The sequence below is a fragment of the Pelophylax lessonae genome (assembly GCF_965119305.1).
Source record: "Pelophylax lessonae genome assembly, chromosome: 4".
Classification (NCBI taxonomy): Eukaryota; Metazoa; Chordata; class Amphibia; order Anura; family Ranidae; genus Pelophylax; species Pelophylax lessonae.
In genome coordinates this window covers 427,822,977-427,843,958 of record NC_138771.1, presented here as the reverse complement: position 1 = coordinate 427,843,958, position 20,982 = coordinate 427,822,977, and the positions used below count along the sequence as shown (strand labels likewise).

At 37.0% G+C, this 20,982-nt stretch overlaps 1 protein-coding gene across 12 annotated transcripts in view; it reads right to left on the bottom strand.

Annotated features, from left to right (window-relative positions):
* LOC309552109 (protocadherin alpha-C2-like) overlaps positions 1-20,982 on the bottom strand; it is a 426,489-nt gene that overhangs the window by 251,199 nt on the left and 154,308 nt on the right. The window contains exon 1 of one of the 12 annotated variants that reach the window (XM_082252898.1): positions 8,884-11,066. The exons of the other annotated variants lie outside the window; for them this stretch is intronic. Within the exon in view, the coding sequence (XP_082109024.1) occupies positions 8,884-11,055 (2,172 nt within the window). The 5' untranslated portion in view covers positions 11,056-11,066. Of the gene's footprint in view, positions 1-8,883; positions 11,067-20,982 lie in introns of those variants that run through there. 12 annotated transcript variants of the gene reach the window in all.

The window sequence follows — 20,982 nt, the reverse complement described above, 5'->3', positions numbered from 1 at the left end:
TCCTCTTCTCCTTTTTCCTTCCATGTTTCCCAGCATCAGGTTCTTTTCCAATGAGTCCTCTCTTCGCTTTAGGTGGCTAAAGTATTCGAGTTTCAGCTTCAGGATCTGTCCTTCCAGTAAATATTCAGGGTTGATTTCCTCCAGGATTGACTTGTTTGATCTTCTTGCTGTCCAAGGGATTTTCAAGAGTCTTCTACAACACTACAGTTCAAAAGCATCAATTCTTCAGCATTCAGCCTTCCTTATGTTCCAACTTTCACAGCCATAGGTTACTACTGGGAATACCATAGCTTTGATTATACGGCACTTTGTAGGTAGGGTGATGTCTCTACTGCCATTGCTTTCCTCCCAAGAAGCCAGCGTCTCTTAACTTCATGGCTACAGTCACTGTCTGCCGTGATCTTGGAGTCTAGGAAGATAAAATCTGTCACTGATTCCATTTCTTCTCCTTCCATTTGCCAAGTAGTGATGGGACCGGTTGCCATGATCTTAGTTTTCTCAATGTTCAATTTCAGGGCAACTTTTGCACTCTCCTCTTTCACCTTAATTAGGAGACTCGTTTTGCCATTAGCATGGTACCGTCCACATATCTCAGGTTGTTGATATTATTCCCTGCAATCTTAATTTTGGCTTGTGATTCATCGATCCTGGCATTTTGCATGATGTACTCTGCATATAGGTTAAATAAGTAGGGTGACAATATACATCCTTGCCACACTCCTTTCTCAATTTTGAACCAGTCAGTTGTTCCATGTCCTGTTCTAACTGTTGCTTCTTGACTTGCATACAGGTTTTTCAGAAGACAGGTGAGGTGGTCTGGTATTCCCATTTCTTTCAGTATTTGCCACATCTTGTTGTGATCCACACATTTTAAGGCTTTACTGTAGTCAATAAAGCAGTGGTAGACATTCTTCTGGCACTCCCTTGCTTTCTCCATGATCCAGTGAATGTTGGAAATTTGATCTCTAGTTCTTCTACCTCTTCGAAAATTCAGCTTGTACTAGTAGTAGCTCTCGGTTCACATGCTGCTGAAGCCTAGCTTGTAGAATTTTTAGCATAACTTTGCTAGCGTATGAGATGAGTGAAAATGTACGGTAGTTTGAACATTCTTTGGTGCTTCCCTTATTTGGAATGTAAATTGACCTCTTCCAGTCTTGTGGCCATTGCTGAGTTTTCCAAATGTGTTGGCATATTGAGTGCAGCATCGTCTTTTGAGATTTTATATACCTCAGCTGGGATACCATCACTTCCACTAGCTTTGTTATTAGCAATGCTTTCTAAGGCCCACTTACCTTCATTCTCCAGCATATCCAGTTCAAGGTCAGTGACTGCCTCATTGGGGTTATATGGGACATTCAGATCTTTCTTGTATAGTTTTTATGTGTATTCTTGCCATCTCTTAATTATTTCCTCTGCTTTTATCAGGTCCTTGTTGTTTTTTTCTATTGTAATGCCCATCTTTGCACAAAACTTTCCCTTGATATCTCCAATTTTCGTCTTTCCTACTATTTATATGTCAAGAGAGTAGTGTGGTGAGTCCTGCGCTGTCTAGGGAGAACTATTCAAAAGGGTTGGTATAGATCCCAGATGCTGCTAGTACCAGAACTGGTAACCATACAGTGTCAAAATCATAAAAGTGTGGGGGGTACTGTGCTTCTGGGTTGATAGTGCATGAACTGTGCTCAGTATAAATGCCTGTCACAATGGATGAAGGGAACTAAAACATGTGTGGGTGGTTTATATAAATAAGGTGCTATATAAAAAAATGCAAAATTAATCCGTACTCAAATAAATAGTCTCACAGTGCTAAAATACTGACAAGGCACTCTAAAAAATATATAAATAGATAAGAGAATATAATTAGAGAATTGCTGATAATGCAATAGTGACAGATAAAGTGCTCAGGTGCATATACAAATGTGAACAAATATATATAGGCAAAATTAAAGTGTCCTCTGTGCTCCACAAAAATACAGCAATCTGGGTGAAATATATTCCAAAATGGTTAAAGTAAGTGTTCAAGTGGGGGAAATTCCACAGGTGATGCTCCTTCACCTAACACCGTGCTTAGGGTGGTGGGGTGCTTCTCCTCAACCCCTCTAAGTGTCCTAGCAGCTCACCTCAAGGTCTAAGGGTAAAGGCCTTATAGTTTATCCAGGGGGCTCTCTCCAATCCTGTTCCGTGCTCCACTAGGGCCAGATATCTGGGCTGCTGCGGGTGGGTTGGCTCCCTACTCCCTCTCCAGGCTCCCAGCGGTCCCAGTGGATCTCAAAACAAAGGCTCGAAATAGTGCAAGTATGTCATGGAAAGGGGTGCTTTATTTAAATAAGGTTAAAAAAACTCACATTTGTTGAACAAGACAAGCGCATATAATAGTATCGGAGTGGGATAGCAGTCCTCACTTCCGCAGTGTGTGTCACTTCCGGTCCGAGCGTCCATACGCGTTACGCCACTTCCGCATCACGTGGCTTCTTCAGTATTATTTATCAGCACTATAAGTGGTTTTATATTCTCTTATCTATTTATATATTTTTTAGAGTGCCTTGTCAGTATTTTAGCACTGTGAGACTATTTATTTGAGTACGGATTAATTTTGCATTTTTTTATATAGCACCTTATTTATATAAACCACCCACACATGTTTTAGTTCCCTTCATCCATTGTGACAGGCATTTATACTGAGCACAGTTCATGCACTATCAACCCAGAAGCGCAGTACCCCCCACCCTTTTACTATTTATATGGCTTCATCAGACAGCCACTTTGCTTTCTTGCATTTCTTCTTCTTTGGGATGGTTTTTATTGCTGCGTCTTGTATGATGTTACACACTTTATTCCATAGTTCCTGAGGCACTCTGTCTATCAGATCTAATCCCTTAAATCTGTTCATCACCTCTACTGAGCATTCACTCACTTGAGGGATCTGATTTAGATGTTATCTGAAATGTCTAGTGGTGTTTCCTACTTTCTTCAATTTAAGCCTGCATTTTGTCAAGAGAAGCTCATGGTCTGAGCCACAGTCCACTCCAAGTCATGTTATGACTGACTGTATAGAGCTTCTCTATCTTTGGCTGTAGAGAATATAATTGATCCGATCTTTGTGTTGACCATCTGGTGATGTCCATGTGTAGAGTCGCCACTTTGGTTGTTGGAAAAGAGTGTTTGTTATTACCAGTGTTTTCTTTTGACAAAACTCTATTAGCCTTTGTTCTGCTTCATTTTGTACTCCAAGCCATGTATACCTGTTATTCCGGATATGCTTTGAATTCCTACTTTATCATTCCAATCTCTTATTATGAGAAGGATATCTTTTTTTGGAGTTAGTTCTAAAAGTTATTGTAGATCTTTATAAAAGCAGTCAATGTCAGCTTCTTCAGCATCAGAGGTTGGTTCATAAACGTGTATTATTGTGATGTTGAGTGGTTTGCCTTGGATACAGATTTAGCTCATCCTGTAATTTTTGGGATTGCACCCCAGTACTGCTTTCTAACTCTTTTGTTGGCTATGAGGGCTACACCATTTCTTCTGAGAGATTCTTGTCCACAGTAGTAGATATAGTAGTCATTTGAGTGGAATTTGCCCATTCCAGTCCATTTTAATTCACTAATTCCCAAGTCATCAAAGTTCAATATTGCCATCTCCTGTTTTACCAGTTTGACAAAAAGGATACCAGTTCACCAAAAAAATATTGAGGAAATGAACAGAGTACAGAGAAGGACAATCAAATTGATCATAATTGATCAAGTATATGGAAAATCGCAGCTGAGAGATTAAATTACCTTAATTTATTTTCCCTTGAGAAGAAGAATTTAAGTGGGGATATGTTAACCATGTACAAATACATACATCTTTCATATAGTAAAACTGATGCAAAGTTTTTCACTTTAACCACTTGCCGACCGCCGCATGACTATTTACTGCGGCAGCCTGGCTCTCCTGGGCAAACCGACGTAGGGCTACATTGCTCGCCCAGGAGCCTCAAGGGGGCGAGCGTGCGCCGCCGAAGGCGTGCTCCCGCCCCCGCTCGTTCCCTGACATCCCCGCGCGAGTGACCGGCAGCTCCGGTGTCCGCCGGTCACCCGCGATCTCCCGCTGGAGAGGGAGAAAGGCAGGCGGCTGATGTAAACAAAGCCGCCTGACATTCTCCCTGATCTAACTGCAGAGACTACACGATCCTGCTATCTAGGATCGTATGTCTATGTGGTTACATCACTAGCCACGCCCCCCCCACAGTTAGAAACACACCCCTAGGGATACATTTATCCCACTGATCACTAATAAAGTTAACCCCTTCCCTGTCAGTGTCATTTTTACAGTAACAGTGCATATGTATAGCACTGATTACTGTAGTAATGTCACTGGTACACCAAAAGTGTCAAAAATGTCAGTCAAGGGTCTGATCTGTCCGCCGCAATGTCACAGTCCTGCAAAAACAAATTTGCAGATTGCCGCCAGTGTGAAAAATGGCAATAAATAAATAAATATATATATATATATATATACTATATCTATATCTATCTATCTATCTATCTATCTATCTATCTATCTATCTATCTATCTATCTATCTATCTATCTATCTCTATATATATATATATATATATATATATATATATATATATATATATATACAATTAATATTAATCTATGTGGTTGTTTGCAGAAACCTTCAGCAATAAACATAAATATTTCTACAAGTCCATCAGTGGATTTTATACAAATTTCAATGTACCTAAGTTAAGAGAAATATTATAGATTAGTACACAAAACTACTACCAAATGATTTATTTGTTAGTGTAGGGTAGTGCTTATCTGATACTCATCATAATAAAATGAATAAGAGAAAACATCTAAAGAACTGATCATAGTAAAATCTCCCAAAGTGGATATCATTAATTAAAAAAAAACATTGAATCGAGAAAACACTGTACATTGACTTTTATAAATAAAATACAGGGCCTACCAAATTTTCATGATGGTGGAAAAAAAGCATTGCTCAAAAGAAAATACATTGGATCCTTAGTCATAGATTCCCACTCTGCCTTATCTGCTTTTCTGTATTATCACAAATTAAGACATATTTATAGATAATTGCATTGCTAATAACATTGAGGATGATTTCCCTATACTTGTTCTCTGCAGGATGACGATGATGATGATGATGATTAATAATTAGACTTTAGTTTTTTTTTATTAAAAATAAAACTAGTTTACACCTGAATCAGGTAATAAACTGAAAATAAATATGAAGGTCAAAAGATAAGTGTATCAGAACTATTAATACAGATAGAAAGACATGCTTGGAAAAATGTGTTTTCTTTTTTTGTACTTGAAATAAAGAGTTAGATTGTTTCATTACTAACTCATTATATCATACTTTTACTTATAATGTTAGTGCCATATCACCATTGTCATCACCTTCATCATCATCATCATTATCATCTTTATCATTATCATCATCATCAATAGACATACTTGGAAGAAATTAGGGTTCTAATATGGATACAAATATATCCAAATACTGTGTGTGTAGAACAAACTACACATGGGGTCAATTATTTAAATTATATCTGGATGTCTTGGGAGTAAATCAGATTTACTAGATTTCTCAACTGAAGCTTTAATATAGTATGTATGTGTTTATTTACTCATTTACCTAGTGCAAACTGTTTATTATATTTTATGAAGAACATTGAAACATTGAAAACATCTATATCTATTCCTAAGGAGCTAACAGTTAATCTTCCAACGGCTATAAGTGATTGGAACCCAAAGAACCTATTGCAACATTTTTGTGATTTTTGCACAGGAAGTGAGAAAAAATAGCAATTAAAAACATAGTATAGCATATACAATTTCAACGCAAGCCATATTGTAATTTGCTCTTAATAACATGACCTTTCCTTTTCAATCTGCAGCACTGTAATTGTATGTAAAATTCAATGCAATATTGTAATCTGGATTTGTTCTGTACACAATTGGTGTACAGAACAAGTCCAAAGATATAATTTCCTGCTTGTGTGATTGGTCACTGACTTTCCAAAAAGTCTGTTTAAGATACCAATCATATTTAAGGCACCCCTTGCAATTGAAATGTAAGTTTTGGTGAGATACTTTCCAAGCATTAATCACTTTAAAAGGGATGCAGATTCTATGTTGTAATAAGGAAAGTTGCAGGATGTGCATCGGGTGATTTTAATGAACTAGTCACTAGCCATTTAGAATGAGTATGTAATCAGTTTGGTAAAACAAAGAGCTTTTTCTTTACAGCAACAAAAATGTAGGAATCTGCTTTAACCACTTAAGGACAGCCCACCACAGATTTACTGAAGCAGGAAGCCCCTCCTGCATGAACCAACGTAGCTGTATGTCGGTCGCACGCCTGCAGCTAGGGGACGAGCATGTGCCGCCGGTGGCACGCTTCCGCCCCCACTCGGCAGTGGGGACTCCGATGCATGGGGCCAGCAGCTCCAAATTCTGCCAGGCACCCGCGATTGTTACCTGCTGAGAGAGAGAAGGGCGGTCAGCTATTGTAAGCACAGCTGACCGTTCTTCTCTCTGGAATGATCACAGAGCGCCTGGGATCCTTCTATGTAGAATCACAGGTCTCTTTGATCATTTCAAAAGCCCAACCCCCATACAGTTAGAATCACTCCCCTAGGCTTACATTTAATCCCTTGATCACCCACTGTGTTAACCCCTTCCCTGCCAGTGTCATTATTACAGTAACAGTACATATTTTTAGCACTGATTGCTGTAGTAATGTCACTGGTCCCCCCAAAAGTGTCAACAATGTCAGTTAGGGGTGCGATCTGTCTGCCGCAATGTTGCAGTCCCACTAAAAATCGCAGATCGCTGCCATTACTAGTAAAAAACAAATGACATAAATCTTTCCCATAGTCAGTAGACGCAATAACTTTTGTGCAGACCAAATTGGCCTAAAATGTTAAAATATTAGATTTTTACATTTTTTGGGGGGGGAATGTTATATAGCAGAATGTGAAAAATATTGTCTTTTTTATTCAGAATTGTCGCTCTTTTTTGTTTATAGCGCAAAAAATACAAATCGCAGAGGTGATCAAATACCACCAAAGGAAAGCTCTATTTGTGGGAAAAAAAGAACATCAATTTTGTTTAGGTACAGTGTCACACGACCACGCAGTTGTCCATTAAAATAATGCAGTGCCGAATCACAAATAATAACCTGGTCATTAAGGGGGCAAATCCTTCCGGTCCAGAACTGGTTAAAGTTTGTTAAAACTCCTTCAATGTACTGTACAGTGATAACCCAGAGGGTGATTTTTTTCTCAACAAAAGTGGAGTTACTCCCTAAGCACTACAATACATTGTGGCAAAAAATACTTTGAAATGATTTTCTAAAGCATAACCTAAATTATCTTTTCATTAATATGCTTTATTTGTTAATTAAATAAAGGTTTTTTTTTTTACATGCATTACATTTTTGCTGCATTTTGTATCCAAAAGTCAATTTCTAAAAATATTGCATGGTATTTTGCGCCTGAGAATATCACCAACTTTAACTAGCATTAACTGTAAGGATCTATTAAGAAAACAAAAGTTGCCATTTGAAGTGAAAGTACTGACTAATTAATAAAAACTTGTTTGAAAATGTGAAACTTGTTTAGAACAAAAAGCTATTTTGCATGAAAAAATAATAATTACTAATGCAATATTTATTTAGAGTATGTACTGTAAATTTAACATATAATGAGATTATTAATGTGAGATAAAAAAAACTTATGTAAATAACTACTTGGTAAATTGGTATTCGTGTAGTGTATAGATGTTTTTAAGACTGAACTAATAGCTAAATTTAAATTATATGGCAAAGAGGTTGAAATGTAAAAAGAGAGGTAATCATACAGTTTTACAAAATGAGGCGGATTTACTGAGAAAGTTCAGAATTTTCCCTCAAAACATTGGATTTTTTAAATTCACTTCAGTTATTCAAGTAATACAAAAACACCTATTTGACTATTCAAAAAGAACAGGAATTTGCTTTTCACATGATTGGATATTAGAAATAAATATTTATGCACCTTTTTGAGTTAATATTTTAAGCTTATTTAGTAATACAGACCATATAAATCTTGTTGTAGAGCATGTTCAATCAATTACTGTTATAACAGTAATTCATAATTAGAACAGTCATGTTCTAATTAAATGTGTTAATTCTTCATTCTTTCAACTCATTTATTATAGACATAATGGGGTTGATTTACTAAAAGTGGAGAGTGCAAAATCTGATGCGGCTCTACATAGAATCCAGTCAGATCCATTTTTTTTGTCAAAGCTTAATTGAGCAAGCTGGTGTTAGGAGCTGATTGGCTACCATACAAAGCTGCACCAGATTTTGCACTCCTCAGTTTTAATAAATCAACCTCAATATGCTCAAAGTTTACTACATCTACCCATGAATATTAAGTACCTAATAATTAAATTAACCTTTACTGGATCGAGACATCTGTAACCAAAATAAAGTCACATTTTGTAATAGCATAACACCAGCTTTCAAAAAAAAAAAAAAAACTCTAGTATGCACCCAAAAAACTGAAAAAAAAATAAAATGTGTGAACTAGATTTTAAGAGGCCAACAATTCTCATAGTGAGAATCCCCTTACCTGAAGCTAATGCTAGTAAAGGCTTCTTCCACTACCATCAGGTTTTAATCAAAGAAGCATTTTTCAGGAAATAAAAAATAAACCTATAATTTCCACTATGATAAGATGTTAAGTTCTGTGGGCTCTTTGGCTTACAGCTTATTGTCACTGGCTTTTTGTAAAAAAAAAAAAAAAGGTAAACTTGAAACTTGATATTTAACTTTTATGAACAGTAGAGTGGGTAATATTTCTGTTCAAACTTACCTGATATGATGGATTTAGCAAGGCTCCTGGTTGGTTTCCATTTTCTCCGATGTTTGGCATTTGGGAGTTATTTGGAGTGAAAACTATTAAGTCACTCTTTCGTTGTAATGAGTTTGAACATACTCTGTACTGAGTTTGTTGGGAGTACACCCAACTACCTCCAGTGTTTGTGCAAATCTTGTAATTCTCCTTCAGGTCATTCACTTCATCTCTGCATTTTTGCCATCTTAAAACAGTGAAGGCAATTAATGTAATGAGAAATACACTTGATATTATACAGATGGCAACAACAAGGTAAATATTTGCTTCAGTAAATTCTTCAGTAATTCCTTTGGATTCCTGATTATCATACAGAGTTTCTACTCCAGAATCCACCAAGGAGATTACAATTTCTGTTACTGCTGTCATGGCTGGCTCTCCATGGTCCCGAGCCACCACTATAAGTCTATGTACTTCATCTAAATCTGTAAATGGGTGTTTTAATCCAATTTCTCCTGTGTGTGGAGTTATAATAAATGGAGTTTTTCCTGAGAGATCCTTAAAATGATATGATATAAAAGCATTGTATCCTGAGTCAATATCTACTGCTCTCACTTTAGTAACCAACTGACCAGGCTGAATTGACTTTGAAATTTTTAATTCCAACAAAGGAAAAAGTGGCATGAACGTAGGAGTATTGTCATTTATATCTTCTATGAAAATATTCAGAGTAAGGTTTGAGTTAAGTGGTGGTAAACCAGCATCCATTGCTTTTATATGACACTGGAAATAGGTCACTCGTTCATGGTCAAATGAAATTAAAGCAAATACTTTTCCATTTTCTGGGTTGATTGAGACATAGGAAGATATGGGAACCCCATCAACAGTGATGTCACTAATAGAATATGTGATGAAGGAATTCTGTCCAATATCTGGGTCAGATGCTGAGGCTGTATATACATGAGATCCTGGAGGATTGTTTTCTTTGATAAAAATTGTATCATGCAATTTTTGAAACGATGGGGCGTTATCATTCACATCACTAATATCAATTTTAAGAGTCTCTGAAACTGACAGTGGTGGTGTTCCCTCATCTCTTGCTACAATTACAACTTCATACTGAGAATTTACTTCTCGATCCAACTTTCCATTCACAGTTATGGAAAAATCTCCCTTGAAAGCAGGGTTTATTTTGAAAGGTGAAGAACCCACAATGTTACAGCTAACTTTTCCATTTAATCCTGAATCTTGGTCATGTACACTTATGATGGCAACAGTTGTTCCTTGTGGTGAATCCTCAGGAACAGATACAGCGAGTGAAGTTACTGTCATCTCAGGTGGATTGTCATTGACATCTACAACAGTCACTAGAACTTTACAATGTCCAACTAACTGGACATCCCCATTATCAACAGCGTCTATTTGCACTTCATACATTTGTGCCTGCTCGAAATCTACTTCTCCAATTACTTCAATTTCCCCTGTACGCTTGTCTAAACTAAACACTCTGTTTATATCTTCCTTTCCTGTTTTACTAAATGTATACAATAAGTCTCCATTTTTTCCCTGGTCTAAATCTGTGGCATTTATTTTTATTACTAAAGACCCTTTAGGAGCATTTTCAATCACACTAGCTTGATAAAATGGCTGATTAAATGTTGGAGCATTGTCATTAACATCTTCCACTGTGATAATGATTTCACATGTTCCACTTAATCTTGGCTTACCACCATCATAAGCTGTAAGTGTGAGATTGTGAACAGACTGCTTTTCTCTGTCTAGATATTTCTTTAAAACAAGTTCTAATGATCTGATCTGATTCATATATTTCTGGAAATCCAGTGCAAAATAATCATTGGCACTGAGCTCATAATTTGTAATAGCATTTGTTCCAAGATCTGGGTCAACTGCTCCTTCTACATGAAAACGAGATCCTGCAGGCATTAGTTCTGAAATTACAAGGTTACTCACAGAGGATGGAAATACTGGTCTATTGTCATTTATATCTTCTATCTCTACATCTACTCTATACATCTGCACAGGTTTATCCACTATAACCTGCAGAGCAATAATGCACAACTGTATGCCTGGACAAAGCAGCTCTCTGTCTAAAGTCTCTTTAACAAACAGAATTCCATTTTGCAGATTCACCTGGAAATATTCCTTCTCATCTCTAGAGACAACACGTAACATTCTTGAATTAATCTCACCTAAATCCAGTCCCAGATCCTGTGCAATTCTTCCAACAAACGTGCCATGTATGGATTCCTCTGGAATGATATAATGCAGCTGACTCAGGGCCACATCCCAGGACATTTGGAGCAGCAAAATATGAATCAATCTGATTTTCCCTTGATATGCCAGATTTGTTTTGGACATATCTTAGAATAACTGAAGCTGAAGATAGTAATTTTTCCAGTAACGATGGCATTCACATTTACTGAAGATCCACGTCAGAAAAAAAAAGAATCCAGCATGGCTGATGTCGTTACACAGATATTTAGAATCAGCAGCAGAGAAACGTATTTTAGCCTCATATTCCTTCTATATGTTGGTGCAGAGTGACATCTAGTGCCTAATATTCAAGTTGCATCCAGAATATCGAAATAACATACGTGAATTGAAATATAACTTTATAGTGTGCTCTCTTTCATTATATACACTGTTATTGTTTTTGGGCTTCATGAGGAAACCCTGCTATTATAGTTACAGCACCCATTCATTTTCTATAAGGTATCTGTGGATTTTACTTTTACATGTGTGCAGGTTCTATTATGTACACTACCATTCCCATTTTGTGGGAGCCTGTACTCCCACAAAATATAATGTAATATAAATGTACTGGGCTGAATAAATATTTTCAGTTTTGCGTTTTCTATGAATGTTTATCATTTACATTGTAACTGTGTTACCGAAACTTCAGAGTTTGCGTCAAAACCAGGGGCTTGATTACTTGATCCATCTTGTCCATGTGCAGCATGTGTGTGCCAGCCCATAACCTTTAAACAATGGCTGGATGGACATGTCAGCCTGCATGTGCATTGGTTCACATGCATTAGTATGCATTATATTTCTTCCTGCTCTGGGCTTGCTCACAGGACTTGAAGGGTATTTAAACATCTTCGTTTTTGGTGGCTGGTGCTGTATGCTTCTGACAGCTACATTGTTTGTTTGATTACCATTGTCCAAGCTGCTCTTGTTGCTGACCTTAATCGCCTGACCCTGGTCACGTTTCCTGCCCTCATTTCAGACTCTTACTGTTGCTGTTATTCTCTTACCTGCTACCTTGCTCATCCTTTGCCTTGACACCAACTATTCTGTCAACCTGCTACCTGCCTCAACCTCTGCCTGGACACTGACTACTCTCTTGCCTGCTGCCTGCCATCTGTCTTGACCTAAGCTTGGATGTTTGACCTCCCATTAACTCACACCTTGTCTCTACAGAGTAGATATACTCTGATTCATGCTCTGGTAAAAACCAAGTTGTCAGTTAGGTCCCATGCCTTGGGTGAACCCGTTTTACCTGCCAAGAAAGTCACCCATAATACTTTTGTCTTTCTTTAATTGTTAAATATCCTTTTTGAAATATATAAAACATTTTCTACTACAATGTACAATGTAGCTACATATACAGTTATGCATTTTTGTAGCTCTCACAAAACAACTACAAAAATATTCAATTGAAATATTGAAATATTCAAATGTCAGCACAGAAGCATTACTTTAATATGCTTTTAATTTAATAGTTTGCACAAAAAAATAGAAAAATATATTCTTAAGACATGCAGAGCTCTCGTGTCTTAAGAATAAATTGTTCTGAAACAGACAGGAAATCAATATTATCAACTCCATTTCCTATTGGTAAAACACATCTTTCTCTTGACATCTTATTTTCTGGTAAGATGGACTTAAAGGTAACGTTTTTTGCCTTTGCCTCTTTGTTGCTCCTATGTTGTCTTTGTAACATTTTTATATTGTGTTATCTGTTGTGTTTATATGGCATGATCTGGGCGAGAAAAGATTAAATATTTTCCATTTTTAAGTCAGGTAAATATGAAATATTGCTCAGAAATAATTCACAATTAGAAACACAGACGCAAATGTGGTTGATATCAGAAAGTGATCCATCAAATTATCATCTTTTCTTTTAAACCTTATTTTCTGAGCATAGATCTATGTTTGCCCCAAGCATATTTAAATTCACTACTGTTGACTGACTCATGATCGAACTTTTCAAAAGTTCGGTTCGACCAGAACACCCGAACTTCCCGAAAGTTTGGCCCGGATTTCAGGACCCCATTGAAATCAATGAGACCCGAACTTTGGTAATCAAAAAGCACCACTTTGAAGCCCTAAAACCCAATAAATGCCCCTAAAAAGTGCCTAGGGTTCTGGGTCATGCCCCAGGGACTATTAATCACACAAAAAAAGTTTTTAAAAATTGTAATTTTTTGATAGAGAGCCAATTATTGAAAAAAATTTTGAAAAAAAAATGAGATTTCTTTGGATTTAGTGTCTGGGGGGTCTAAAAAGTGTATGCATGGGAGTTAAGTCAGCCCAGAACAGCCAATAAAAAAGGTTGAAGATCCCAAACTTAAAAACAACCAGGCAAAAGTTGTTAAAATTGCATTGCATAGCTAAGGGTGAATATATTTCCTCTATAAGGTGGTTGTAAAACATTACATACACCTGGTGATATACCCAGAGGCCCACTGGCCTCAGGTGATACATAGAGATTAAACAAATCCTCCTACATATAGTTATACATAGTTAGTCAGGTTGAAAAAAGACAGCCCATCTAGTTCAAACTATAAAAGGGGGAATAAATATACCGTATATCATACAATCCCATATACACAACCCTTTACCCACAGTTGATCCAGAGGAAGGTAAAAAGCCCCAGCAAAGCATGATTCAATTTGATCCAGAAAACTATTCCTTCCTGATCCCCCGGGAGGCAATCAGATATTCCCTGGATCAATTTTACCTATAAATGTTAGTATCCAGTTATATTATGTATACTTAGGAAAGAATCCAGGCCTTTTTTAAAGCAAGCTTTTGAGCTAGCCAGAACCAGCTCTTGAGGGCAATTATCCCACATGTTCACAGCTCTTATTGTGAAGAGTAAATCTCTTTTACTCTAGACATAAATAGTACCCCTTTGTATTCTGTGATGACCTTAAAGTGAATAACTCAACACCAAGTTCACTATATTGACCACTTATGTATTTATACACATTGATCATATGCCCACTTAATCTCTTCTCTGTATACCTATCTATTTGCAGCCCTCTCCTCTCTAAATCTGTTCAAAGAGCTGAAACATAAAGCTTTTCTGAGAGTTCAGAAAAAAGGGGACGGGGAGCTGAATTTACACTCTGTAGAGCTCAATAACAAGAGCTCTGAGAGCTGATTGGAGGGAATGGAAAGGCCACCCTCCACACAGCACACAGGAACTGAGCTGAGGCTATCAATCAGCTGGAGATCCCTCCCTGTCAACTTTTTTCCCTTGGTGTAAGGAAAACTTGTCAGAAGTGATTCATGCTGATAGCAAAAAAACAAAGCACCAGGCAAAAGTGACACTTAGAGGTTGATTTACTAAAGTCAAATAGGCTGTGAGGTAAAGCTTCACTTTGCAAAAAATACCAAATCACATGCAAACAAAAATAAAAGGCATTTTTTTCTTGTACGTGTTTGGATGATGGAAGTCAGCAGAACTTCTGCTCATTTAGTAAGTTTTGGAATAACTGCTCTTACAGAGTGCAACTGCACTTTGCAAAGTGCACAGTCTATTTTCCTTTGGTAAATCAACCCGAGTCCTCATTCTTTTTCTTTTATGCATGTGCAGCTGCACTCACACATTTCTCTGTACAAAGGGCCTCCTGTTAATTTCCAAAAAGAAAGATTAGGTAAACATGAAAGACTATTCATTTTTGCTGTCTCATTATTTATTAATGAACAACAGTTGATCACTATGATGTTCATTTAAGACAGCCAAAGGATTGATAAACACGACAGTCAAATTTACCAATCCTTTGCCTGGTCATTCTGACCATCCGATCTGCCAGCACTCTTGTCTCCTGAACATCCCACTATCTCCAACACTACAAGGGGGATTGGTGGGCACAGCAGAGACAGCGGGCTGTGCAGGGGGCACAGAACTCTTTTATTTGCCCTGGGGTGGGAAGTGGGGGGGGGGTGTCAGAAGGCATGGGGGTATGGGGCTGTGCAGGGAACACACCTCACAGATGGGAGGACTGTTAGCATCATAGTGAGGGAGTCGCTTTCTGAATAAATTGCTATTAACTTGATCAGGAGTGTCAGGAGGTGCTCACCCCCTCTTTGCTTACTTGTGACTGTCAGTTCTTTCCTCTCCAGCTCCACACCACTGTCATCACTGCCATCTCCCCTTCTTCCTGATAATGGTGGCTGTGTTTTATCAGCTGTTTGAGAAGGCAGAGAGTGCTGAAGGTGAGGTTTGGCTCCGTAGCTGTTTCGGAGAAGCCTCCTTTTGGTGTGTCAACTCACATTATCTTTGGTTTCACTATCCATGGAGATAAATATAAAGTCAGTCTTGGCAGTTTGTCCCAAAGTCTTTCTACAACTACCTTCAAGCCTTTTAAATCTATGCATCAGTGGTGGAGGAGATATTCTCTGATAAATGATGTGGTGTGTTTCAGCATAGTACCTGGTTTAGTTATGCTGAAGTTTTTCATAAAAAAACTCTCAGTTTATTCATACTTGAAATACGTTTTAATTGATCTTGGACATTGGATAAATTGAATGTTGCCCCAGTGTTAGATCCCTCAGACAAAAACAATCACAGCCAGTAAGACTCATTTTTATAAAGGCACATTGATGCTTACTTGTTTTCAGGATCCCACTCAACCCCCTATTAGTTTAAAAACGCTACTTCTTCCACACAAGATTTTACTCCAAAAAGCACAGATATCAGATAAGGCTGTCAAAAAATCTGGCCTAAGTCAATTTCCAGACTGCAAGATAATAGATTCTCATAATCTGAGAACTTTTATTCAGATTTCTTTGTTTCACCCTACAGTGGATGTGGCTGTATCTTGATAGATACCTTGTCATGTATTGATAAGCATTCTGATATTGTTAAATTTGAAGCTGAGAAGTTGCTGGAATTTAATGTATTTTAACTCCTTTAACACCTTTTAACTCCTCACTCTTTCTCGATGTTCACTTGCTCCCTCTTAGGTTTGGTTCCAAAAATGAACCTGAGGCTTTTTCGAATTATACTGTACATTATCTTTACTATGCTGATGGTAAATCTTTAAACAATAAACATCCTTTGCCTATTATATTTATTTTGACAATGCTTTGGTCTTGTTTAGGAAATATTGTATCCTTATCACCCAAACCTGATATAAAATCAGCTTTCCGTCTACTTCTGGTAAATCCTTTAGGCTTTAATTTTTTGGGTTTTTATTTTAATAGTGAATTTTCTTTTGACTTTATAATTACTTGTATTTATTCTTTATTTACTTTAAATATATTACAATAGGTTTTGCTTCATCATTTTTTATTCAAAGTATTTTCTTCCTTTCTTTTTTTGTTGGTCTGTCAATGTAAATATCAATTGTGTTGTCCTCCATTACTTGGATAAGTTCTTGTTTGTAAACCCTTCTGAATCTTCTTTGCGTTGGGATGCTCTGAGCACATTTTTGTTCTAACTTTGATGTGAATTATTTTTCTGTAGCTAATAACATCACATTATCTTTTGTCTCTTTCTGTGTCATCAGGGTGCATTTCATTTTTTCTTAAATTTTCTGGTTGCCCAGCCATGTCTTCAATTCACCAAGCTAAAAAAAATCCTTTAAGGTATATACAAATAATTTCAGTCTTTTATATCCTTAGATTTATTACTTCACCTAGTAAATGTCATACGTGATGTTTGCTAGTTATTAAATGTTTTTTCAGGCAGCATTTTCTCTTTTTTTTTTTTGAGCTTTTGGATTTGGTTAGATCACTGTGGCAGAGCCCTGTATTTAGAGGTAATGAATATCTTGCTCTAAAGACTTCCTGCTTCGGGATCCTTTTTAGTTCACCTTAATTGTTTTCCTGTTACTTGATTTCAGTCTCAGAGATGATTGTCTAAAGCTTTGGATAATTTGGGCCTATCAAATGTTTCTCCCCATGCCTTCTGTAATAGAGCAGCCATGGGCACTGGTAATTTAAGCTTCCCTCCTGAAGTCTTTTATACAGATTGGTAGATGGGAAAGTGATAGGTTCAGATTATAAATCCACCCATTCTTGTTCATGATTTTTATTTTTTATTTTCAGTTCATGTTTTTTTTTTTCTTTCTTGTAGATCTTTTTGAAAATTGTTATTTGGATCATTGGCCAATAATTTGTGTTTTGGGCAAGGAAGAGAGCCTGTTCTCACAACTATTCAGAGAACTTATTAGACACCTCTTGTTTCTAAACCTTACAGATCATATTGTGTGTTTATATTGTGAATGTCCATCTCCTAAATGTCTGTACGTATGTGGCAATGATATCAGAAAAAAAAATGGTGTCTTCTTTAATTTGGACAACATCCATGGGCATATTAATTGTGTCATTCAGAAATATATACTCTCACTGGGTAGTATTGTATATAGGTCCATGGGTGTTATGATTTAGAAGGTTTTATCATGCCTTTTCATGCCTGAACTTGTTCATCTTTCCTGTATTGATGTAGATTACTTCAGGGTTTTTAGAACACTGCTTAATGAGCTATGGTTTTATTAAAACCAATGTTTGTACTAGGCTCCCACATCTCATACTATAGAAAGGGCTGGCATGCAAAACTTGCATGCATAACTCATGTAAAACATATATAATTTTTAAATACAACAACATGAAACAACATATAACACCCTATATACTAAAAACAAGTAAAAAATCCCACATATTTTACAAAGGAGCCATCTAAAATGCAAAAACCAGTTTCAGCAAGCACATGTAATTAAGAACATTTTATCACATTTATTATAACACTAAAACCCTGTTTCCACTAGTGCAACTTGTCATGTGACTTGCCATATGTGAAGTCTCATGACAAGTCGACATTCATGTATTTCAATGACCTCCATTCTAAGTGCGACTCAAGTTGCAGAGACTCTAGAAAAAGGTCCCTGTACTACTTTTCAATTTCAGTTTGACTTGTCTCCCATGGACTGTAATGTAAGTCACACTGAAGTCACATCTATATGTACATACCAGTGTCTTTGTGTGACTTTACAGGAAGTACAGTGCATTTTTTTTTTGCTCTGTACTGACTGTTCAGCCCAAGCACATGATCCCTGCTCCTCCCAAAGACCTCACTTCCCATGCCCAGTGTACAGTTGTATGCGGACAGCAGGAAGTATGCCCAGGAAAAGAAAGCAAAATGTTCATGACAATGAATAAATTATCAGGCTTGTCTGAGAAAGTCCTGCAATATATGACACCAGAGATCTGTCATACAAAGACCATATAAAATGGGAAACAGCATGTTTAGATGTCAATTGCATATATTTTGAAACCTGGGACTCTTTATCAGCCACAGAATGGTCAGAAAAAAGTGTGTTCTATAATATGGTTTTATATACAGTATCTTACAAAAGTAAGTACACCCTTCACATTTCTACTACAATATAAAGTAGGAAGTGTACAGCTTGTATAACAGTGTTAATTTTGCTGTCCCCTCAAAATAACTAAACATACAGTCATTAATATCTAAACTGCTGGAAACAAAAGTGAGTACACCCCTAAGTAAAAATGTCACAAATTGGGCCCAATTTTGGCCTCAGCGTCATATCCAGAGGTTGTCTTGATAGACATATGAGTGCTGCTGCCAGCATTGCTGCAGCAGTTGAAGGGGTTGGGGGGGGGGGTCAGCCTGTCAGTGCTCAGACCATACGCCATGCACTGCATCAAATTGGTCTGCATGGCTGTCATCCCATGATGCACAAGAAAGCCCGCAAAAAGTTTGCTGAAGAGAAGCAGACTAAGGACATGCAATACTGGAACCATATCCTCTGGTCTGATGAGACCAAGATAAACACATTTGGTTCAGATGGTGTCAAGCGTGTGTGGTGGCAACCAGGTGAGGAGTACAAAGACAAGTGCGTCTTGCCTATAGTGAAGCATGGTGTTGGGAGTGTCATGGTCTGGGGCTGCATGAGTGCTGCCGGTGCTGGAGAGCTACAGTTCATTGAGGGAACCATGAATGCCAACATGTACTGTGACATAAAAAAGCAGAGCATGATCCCCTCCCTTCGGAGAGGGGATCAAGGCCTCCTTCGGAGACCTTCGGAGATTGTGGAGGCACATGGGTGTACAAGTGGACTTCATTTTCATTTTCCCACTGCTGATTTGAAGGACATTTTGGCTTGAATATTTATGTCCATCTGTTGGCTGTCACTGGACTGTTCAGTCACTATTTACACTGGGTGCATGCTGCACCAATCCCAAGCTTACCTCTGTCTGTCACTTTTTATTATATTTTTTTATTATATTATTGTATATTTATATTCTATATTGATATCTTAGCGCTGCTAGTGTCAGTAATTCTTTATGGGCTAATCGAATTGGTCACACCCTGTTTATATTGACTGTTTGTTTATAGCAGCAGCTGGCTATTAGCTCTATGCTATATCTTTCATGTTGGATTTTATCTAACCATTTTCTGTTGATTTTATTATTTATATTCAGTTAGCGCTGGGTGAGTGGGTTGCTTTTGTTTATATAACAATTTGTCCCTACTCCTGATTTTATGGGAAACTATGCATGTTTACTGATTGTGGATATAAAAAGGAGGCGCCGAACTGAAATGGTAAACCTTTTCTACGTTCTGTATTCATATACACAAATTTGAACTGTCTAATCGTCCTTGCACTGTGGTACAAATCACAAAAAACCTAAACATAAGGAGAAAACACCAATAAATCTAATGATTAATTCTACAGCAAAATATATTACATACAGTATAAGCGATGGCAGTGTAGCACATAACAACCAAAGACAAAAACCTAAAGCTTCATGAAATGGTTACATCTGCAATAATCCTATATAGCTGAATTTCTAATTCCCTGAAAATAATCATATCAATTGTTTGAAGGAATGCCAGGAAACTGATCACAGCTAGTCTAGTTTTCTATGAAATCTCTGTCAAAATCCCACTCACTAACAAGGATGTATTATTTGATCATTGTGGTTGCAATTTTGTTGTCATAATAATGTAGTAAATGTGATTCTATTGACTCCTTTTAGTGCTTCCAGTTATTTCATTAAATCATACAAATAAACAATAATAACTCATAGCCTCTGTGAAACATTGCATACATTTTCAATGTTAATGGATTATGAATTGTATATATATATATATATATAGTATCTCACAAAAGTAAGTACACCCCTCACATTTTAGAAAATAATTTACTATATCTCTTCATGTGGCAACCCTGAAGAAATTACACTTTGCTACAATGTAGAGTAGTGAGTGTACAGCTTGTTGAACTTTCAGTGACCAGTATGAGAGAGTGAGAGCGATAACCCCAAATTTTTACACATCTGCTCTCCATTCACACCTGAGACCTTGTAACACTAACGAGTCACATAACACCATGGAGAGAAAATGGCTAACTGGGCCCAATTTGGACATTTTCACTCACATGTTGCCAGAGGTTTAGACATTAATGGCTGTGTGTTGAGTTATTTTGAGGGGACAGCAAATTTATACTGTTATACAAGCTGTACACTCACTACTTTACATTGTAGCAGAGTGTAATTTCTTAAGTGTCGTCACATGAAAAGATATAATAAAATATTTACAAAAATGTAAGGGGTGTACTCACTTTTGTGAGATATTGTATATAATTTGGCCAAATTATACCAAATTAGAGAAACAACAAGGATATTTCTGTTGAAAATGGAACCAATTGTTGAAATCCCAAGAATACCATATTTACCAAAAATACCAGGCCCTATAATGGTTAAGGCTATCCTTGCATTGGTCAACAATATTGTTAAAAAAGAAACAGATACATGTTGTTAATACTTTTCAGCAATTCTTAGTCTTCATTAGTTAAAGTGGAGTATTGTTGCCCTTATTAACATTCAATGCTAAAA